This window comes from Mus pahari, chromosome 5 (genome assembly GCF_900095145.1).
Source record: "Mus pahari chromosome 5, PAHARI_EIJ_v1.1, whole genome shotgun sequence".
NCBI lineage: Eukaryota > Metazoa > Chordata > Mammalia > Rodentia > Muridae > Mus > Mus pahari.
In genome coordinates this window covers 126842994-126851374 of record NC_034594.1, presented here as the reverse complement: position 1 = coordinate 126851374, position 8381 = coordinate 126842994, and the positions used below count along the sequence as shown (strand labels likewise).

General features: G+C 40.7%; 1 protein-coding gene across 2 annotated transcripts in view; it reads left to right on the top strand.

Annotated features, from left to right (window-relative positions):
* Rgsl1 (regulator of G protein signaling like 1) overlaps positions 1-8381 on the top strand; it is a 64270-nt gene that overhangs the window by 3648 nt on the left and 52241 nt on the right. For both annotated transcript variants that reach the window (XM_021199246.2, XM_029539224.1), the window contains exons 3-4: positions 708-782; positions 2497-2626. In XM_021199246.2, coding sequence (XP_021054905.1) covers positions 708-782; positions 2497-2626 — 205 coding nt within the window. The remainder of the gene's footprint in view (positions 1-707; positions 783-2496; positions 2627-8381) is intronic.

The window sequence follows — 8381 nt, the reverse complement described above, 5'->3', positions numbered from 1 at the left end:
GGCTTTGAAACCTCAAAGCCCACACATCCAATGACATACCCCTTCAACAAGGCCACGCCATCTAAACCTACCCAAACAGTGCCACCAACTGGAGATCAAGTATTCAAACACCTGAGTCTATGGAGGATGTCACCTATTTTAATTGCACCATTTCTCCCTTTCCTCCCTTCAAACTCTTCCATATACCTCTGCCCACCCTCCTTCAAAGTCACAGCTTCTGTTTTTACTAATTGCTATTGCATATGTGTGTGTGTATATCACATATATTCCTAACTATAACCTGTTTGGTCCACAATGCTACTTGCATGGATATTTTCAGAGCTGACCATTTGGCACTGGACAACCATGGTGTGTGCTCTTTCCCCAGGGAGGTCTGCCTCTCTCACTCCCAGGGTCACTCTGATGCCCGAAGTTCTCTGTGTGGGTTGAAGCCTCGTGAACTTTTCCCTGTTCAGCTTGGCATGACCACTGTTGCCTCCCTTCATGCAGCTCACATTTAGGCCGTCATGTTGGTGAGGTTTTATAAATATGCTTTCTAATGTTCCAAGTAGACACATTCTCCCAGAAAAGTCCCTGATCCTCTGGCTCTTGCAGTCTTTCCAACCCCTCTTCCACAATGTCCCCTGAGCCTTGTTTAGTAGATGTATCAACTGGGATGGGACTCATGGAGGATATTCTAATTCAAATTACCACATTTTTCTTTACAGGTTTTTGGTCAAACACCATTTTATAATGTTGAGAAATCACAATGGAGCTTGTGGCCAGAAATACCTTATGACTTGGTAAGATTCTTAAACAGCAAAGGGCTTGGGGAAGAAGAAAGGATGAGGGGAGTTTATCTGAAGAATTTAGAGATGGAGAGGAAGAAGATGACTGGAGGGTAGTCATGGAAGAAGGTGTAAGAAGGGGTCCACAGTTTTACCTACCCCCCCCCCAGGCAAACAATTGCTGCTGATTTCTTCCTTTATAAACTGGTTAGCAGTTAGGAAACTTCTCAAGTCTACTATAGTTGTTAGGTAGTAGATGCTCGGACCACTCTGCTCAGAAGTCTGGGATCACACACCTAAGCAAGAAAGAATCTAAGAACTGGTTGGCAATAAGCTGGGGCCGACGCTAAGATCAGATCTGCATGCACTGCAGATGCAGACTGAAGCTAGACGCCTCTCTTCTCAAAGAGTGACCTCCTCTTACCTTTGGCACCTTATTTCTTTTCCTTTTCCTTATAAATTTATTCTTTTCTTTGTTCCTTTTCCGTTACGTAGACATTAGATCTGCCGGTGGCTTCCTGTGCTGTGCTAGTGGTATGTGTTACTGGAGAGATCCCACTGAGCCTTGTTCCCAGCAAGAGTTTGTTTCTCTCTGAGTTTTAGAGATCTAAGAGAAGCCATCTTGTTGAAATAATTTATTAAATAAATCTTAACAGTGGGCAGTTTCAGGTTTCACTACCTGCCTTAATGGTTTATGTTCTGGAATGAAATGAAACACACACACACACACACACACACCAAGATTTATATGTAAAAGATATTACTACAGCATCATACTTCAATTATTAAATTTGGCTTCTCTACTATAGCTCAAACTTCATTTTTTTTCTTTCTCTGGTGGATTATCTCTCAGGATTCCCCCCTTCTCCTAAATGGCGGTATGTGTATGTTTTTTCTATATGGATCTGTCATAGTTGAAAGAGGAACTGGCTATGTAACTCGGGCTGGGCTAGCACTCGCAATTCTCCTGCTAAGAGCTGACATTAGCAGTATGCAGCATTTCACTCTGCTCCCTTGTGTGGTTTTTACATGTACAATTGACATGGGCTGGGGTCTTATGGGAAATGACTTTGAAAAAGAAGCAAGTTAGTAGCGTTGGACCTGATGTCACCAAGCACGAGTTCTGCTCCTGCCGCTGCTTCTTCCTCTTCGTTCTTTTCTTCTTCTCTTCATCTTTCTTCCTCCTCCTCTTCTTCTTGGTAAAAAAACAAAAAAACAACAAAAAAACCCAGCTGTTTTCTTAAACAAATTCACTTAGAAATGAGGAAAACTTTCTGAGGATACGTTGGTTATTTAGTTGTGTGTGTGTGTGTGTGTGTGTGTGTGTGTGTGTGTGTGTGTGTGTGTGTTTCATTTCAAACTGAACAACTTTCGTCTTTGAGGACCTCAGCTCAAGTCTCCACTCCCCATAGGGCACAACTTTTAATCAGTACATTTCTTCATCCAGCCAGATATGCAAATAGAGCCCAATTTGATGTCCCTTCCTGGGCTATATTTCGCTTTTCTTTTCTTTTTTTTTTAGGTTTTTTCGAGACAGGGTTTCTCTGTGTAGCCCTGACTGTCTTGGAACTCACTTTGTAGACCAGGCTGGCCTCGAACTCAGAAATCCGCCTGCCTCTGCCTCCCGAGTGCTGGGATTAAAGGCGTGTGCCACCACGCCTGGCTCTGGGCTATATTTCTTAAGGGTTCAATTCCATTTATCTTTCCATTTATTTTGTGTGAACTCTAGATTGCCAAGTACAAAGGATTATTGACTTGGTTGGAAAAATACCGGTTACCATTCTTCTGCAAAACAAACTTGTGTTTCTACTACATCCTCAGTCAGGAGCTCATCAGTTTCGTTAAGTCCCCAGAAGGAGGTGAGCACAGATCTGAGAGTCCGTGGAGAACTATGGGAAGCCATACTGTGTAATGACTCGATGCGTATCAGTTTTATGGTATGATACAGATACAGCCCAACAGCTGTTGTATTAAGAGGTGACATCACTGGCCTCCATAGGGATCTGCCTTCATGTGCATATACCCACACACAGAAACATGCGCATACATAATCAAAAATTATAAAAATTTATCTTTTAAAAAAAAGATAATCCTTTTAGGGAAGAAAGTAAAACCTTATGGATAGAGGGACAGGTTGGGAAATGTCACCTTCAGGTATGGCACAACTCTTACCATTATGGTTTCAACAGCCTTGGCTACTTGCTCTAGACCTGCACGATACTGACCTTGGCAATAATCAATTATGGATGGAAGAAGGGCTTGTGAGGCCTTACCCCTTGCTACTAAACTATTAAATATTTCAAGGTTATGGGAACAGGGGAGATTGTCTTTAATTGTGTGCCCTCTGCTGCATTCACCAGGCTTCAATGGATAGCTGTAAATTTGTGGTTACAGAGATGGCCTTGGTTCAACTCAGGGGCTTACAAGACAGAACAAGTAGAAACTCGAGAAAGAGATCTACAGGGAAGGGAGGAGCAGGCAGGGATGAGAGGGAAGTAAAAGCAGATGGAGGTAAAAGTAACCAGTGTGCAGCCTATACATGTATGAAGTTGTCAACATGTAACTTTCATTGGTAGTAATGATAATCCTTTCAGATGCACATGACTGAAAGGTACACATGTTTGAAAGTGAATAGATGGAGCCTTTCTAGTGCCACCACGTTTAGGACACGATCCTGGGTATTGACAGAGGCTCCAGGCAGCTAGCTCTTTACTGTTTCTTGGATACTGATCTCAGGAGCAGTTGTGAGGACAACTCTGGACCTGGAAGCAGAAACAGCGTCTGTGACTTTAAAAATGTGATTCTGAACTGAATGCTACTCTGGAGGAATGAACTTTCCTGGAGAACTCTCAAAAGGAGCCCCACTGGGATGTGATACAGGAAGTCTTTAGAATCCTGGATGCTATTGAAAAAAAAAATTGCAGGAAGACCAGAATACCAAAGATGAGTGTAATAATTCAAGAGAAATTAAGACATCAAATAATGGAGAAGAGATTATGTGAACACAATATAGAGTCAATGGGGAGAAAAATACAGGTGTGTTCTAGATCCTCTTGTGAACGTAAAAAAGAAAACACTCCTTATGGAGTGAAACCACGGAAAGGGAAGGCACTCGGAGGTGTGCTCAGTGTGCATTTGTTCCTAAGGGCTCACATCACAGTTGAGAGTGGACACAAAGCAGATGAGTATCCTGAACATGGAGAGGAGCTACGAATGTAAGGAATGTGGAAATGCCCTCAGTTCTCCCCAGAAATTCCTGAGGCGTGTGAAGAGACATACTGGAGAAAAACAAAAACAAACAAACTATAGATGCAAACAGTGTGGAAACCCCTTCAAGATACAGAGTTGTGTTCAAAGTCATCAAAGGAATCATGCTAGGGAGAAACCTACTGTGCATGAGCCATGTAACACAGAACAGAGTAGGAGCACACACAGACACACTCACACACACACACACACACACACACACACATATAATATATATATATACACATACATATATAATATATGTGTGTATATAGCATATACTCATATACATACACACATATATGTATATATATTATATATGTGTATATATAGCACATGCACATATGTATGTGTGTTTTTATATATGTTGTCTTTGCCTGTGCAGGATCACTTTCACTTTTCAGTCCTATAAGAAGTTGCAGTGAAAAAAAAAAAAACTTTACATATGTAAGAAATGTGAGAAAGCCTTCACTAATCCTTTTCCCCTTTGGTACTTTGAAAACAATCATTGGAGAGAAGCCCTGTGAGTGTGAGCTATGTAGGGTAGCAGTTCCACTTGTTCCATTTCCTTCTGACACCAAGAAAAAGGCCATGGTGAAGAGAAAGCCCATGAACACAAGCGATGTGGCAAAGCCTTCCCTGGCTCCTATTTACTTCACTGATCAAAAGATCCACAACAGAGGAAGCCCCTGCATTTGTAAGCAATGTGGCAAAGGCTTTGGCAAGCACACTTAATCTTCCATCCATATCTGTGGTGGTTTGAATGAGATTAGCCTCCATAGGCCCATGTATTCCCATGCTTGATCCCCAGTTGAACTGTTTGGAAGGATCAGGAGGTGTGGAGTGGGTGTGCCCTTGTTGGAGGAGGTGTGTCACTGAGTGTAAGCCCACACCAGGCTCTTGACTACTGCTCCAGCGCCTGCTTTGTGCCACCAATGCTTCCCTTCATGACAATGGTTATTAAACTGTAAGCAAGCTCCCAATTAAATGCTTTCTTTTATAAGAGTTGTCTTGGATCATGGTGTCTCTTCACAGCAATAGAACAGTGACTAGGACAGTGCCACAGAAGGATTCACACTGAATTCAAACACCCCATGTGTGTAAGCATTATGGTAACAAATCACAGTTCCTTTTGATACCATGAAAAGATTCACAGAGGAGAGAGATGTTGTGTACTGAATCATTGTGGGCAAGCCTTCATTTATCACAGTTCCCTTAGATGACACAAAAAGATTCACAATGGTGAAAATCCTTATATATAAACAATGTAGGAAAACATTCATCGTTTCCAATTTTCTTCAGTGCCATAGTGATTCAGTGTTGGGAAACTCTTGAGTGTTAAGGAATGTGGGAAAGCCTTCACTATCACTCTTCCTCTTCAAGTCCATGAAAGGTTTCATAGTGGAGAAAAACCTCAGGGTGGAACACATGTGGGAAAGCCTCTGTCCTTGGGGTAAGCTGAACACATGAGTATAGCGCATCAGAGATAAATCATATGGATCTGAACAGTATGTGAAAGCCTTCTCTTCTTCTGGTTCCCTTTGAAAACATGTAAAAAGTCATAACGAAGGGAATGCCTAAATATACAATGTAAGTTGGACCTGTGATCACAACATATTTATAGCAAGTGTGATGATGCATAATGAAGGAAACTCACTAATAGAGCATTTAGTGAACTCAGTTCTAATACAAATAGGAAAGAGGATGCTATGGTAAGGGATTGAGATGTAGCAGTCTTTTTTTTTTTTTAAAGACTTATTTATTTTATGTAAGTATACTGTAGCTGTCTTCAGACACACATCTGAAGAGGGCATCAGATCTCATTACAGATGGTTGGGAACCACCATGTGGTTGCTGGGATTTGAACTCAGGACCTCTGGAAGAACAGTCAGTGTTCTTAACCGCTGAGCCATCTCTCCAGCCCGAGATGTAGCAGTCTTTAGGCTCATATATACATACATACATACATAAGCTCATATATACACACAGAATCAGAACTGTGTAAATGTGAAAAAGAAGCATGTCTGTGGTTCTAACTTCATAGATTTGAAGAAAATCCTTCTGCAGTAGAATAGCATCAACATAAGCAATACAGAGAGCATATTATGCAAAATAATTTGTGTAGAATCTAAAAATAATATATCTTGCAATAAATGTTATAACAACTTTTAATGTGTTAGTCACTCATTTTTAAGGTACATCCCTGGACTATGCAGTCTGATTTCATTTTGAAAATAAATATTGAGATCAGGCAGTTCCACAAGTGAAATTGAAATGTCAAACACCCTGAGAGACTTTATTTTATACAGCTTATAAGTACTTGTGATTAAAGGGTATTTGATTGGGTCTTGTGAGAGGCAATTACCATATACATACATATTCTTTGTCTCTATAGATCAAATGATATTATAGTAAGCTTTATCATTTTCTACTATTGGATCATAGTCTCTTCATAGCATATTCTTATAGATAACAATTATGTGTGTGTGTGTGTGTTTGTGTGTGTGTTGTATATATAGATATAGTCATACTTAAGATTTTGCTAAAGCCGGGTGTGGTGGTGCATGCCTTTAATCCCAGCACTTGCTAGGCAGAGGCAGACAGATTTCTGAGTTCGAGGCCAGCCTGGTCTACAGAGTGAGTTCCAGGAAAGCCAGGGCTACACAGAGAAACCCTGTCTCGGAAAAAAAAAAAAAAAAGAGTTTTCTAACTGTTTTATATACTGTATGAATTCACATATTCTCTTAGTTGAGGTTTCTATTGTTGCAATGAAACACCATGACCAAAATGCATGTTGGGGAGGAAAGGATTTATTCAGCTTACACTTCCACATTGCTGTTTATCACTCAGGGAAGTCAAGACAGGAACTCATACAGGGCAGGAACCTGAAGGCAGGAGCTGATGCAGAGACCATGGAGGGGTGCTGCTTACTGGCTTGTTCCCCATAGGTTGCTCAGCCTGCTTTCTCAGGACCACCAGCCTAGGGAAGGCACCACCCACAGTATGCTGGACCCTTCCCCATTGATCATTAATTGAGATAATGCCTTAGAGATAGCTGAATCTCATTAAGACATCAGCCTGCTTTCTCAGGACCACCAGCCTAGGGAAGGCACCACCCACAGTATGCTGGACCCTTCCCCATTGATCACTAATTGAGATAATGCCTTAGAGATAGCTGGATCTCATGGAGACATCTCAACTGAGGCTCCTTCCTCAAGATTGTGTCAGGTTGACGCAAAGCCAGTCAGTTCACATATGTTCACACATTACAACAAGTTTACAAGGTTTCTAGAGAAAGAAAAGTGAGTGTATAGAAAAATACTACATACAAATAGTAACTAACAGAGAGTGGGAGTAGCTACAATAAAATCCCACAAAACAGAATTTAAATAAAAAAGAAGAGACACACAAAGACATTCTATAGCAACATAAAAGCCAAAATATCAAGAAGGTATAATAACTACAAATGTTTACCTTTCTCTCAGAGACCATCCAAATATTTGAAGCAAAAATCTACAGAAGCAGACCACCTAAGCCCATACTACCCCGAGTGCACATGATCTCAGAAGCTATGAAACACCCAAGGAAGTAATCTTGGTCCTTCCTAAACTTTTCCAAGTATTTAACAACAGGATTACTGCAAAATTCATTCTATGAGGAGAGCATTATCCGATACCGAAGGCAGACAAAACTGTTAGGAAAAAAAAGCCCAATGACCTTTATCAATATTGACACAAAAATCTGCAATAAGATATTAGCCACCTGAATTTAGCAGCATAGTAGAAGGATTATGCACCATGAGCAAAGAGAAATTAATCATAGAAGGCAAGGATGGTTCAATACCACGATAGCAGAATAGGAGATTCCTCACTCCTATCATTCCTATTCAGCATAGTAGAAGTCTTTGCCAAAGCAATTAAGAAAATAAAGAATAGAAAAGAACAAAGATTTTTTTTGTAGTAGTAGTAGTTTGAAAGAAAAAGACCCCCAATAGGCACATAGGGAGTGGCATTATTAGAAGGTGTGGCCTTGTTGAAGTAGTAGAGGCCTTGTTGGAGGAAGTACATTTCATTTATTTTCTGCTGCATGCCTATCCGATGTAGAACTCTCAGCTCCTTCTCCAGCACTATGTCTGCATCCACCTTGATGATAATGGACTGAACCTCTGAACCTGTAAGCCAGCCCCAATTAAGTGTTTGCCTTTATAAGAGAGTCCATGGTTCATGGTGTCTTTTCACAGCAATAAAACCCTAAGACAATTTTGTTTTTAGAAAAATAGAAGATAGTAAAAGCCTTGAAGATATGGGCACAGGGGAAAAAAAATCCTGAACAGAACAGCAATGGCTTGTGCTGTAAAATCAAGAATCA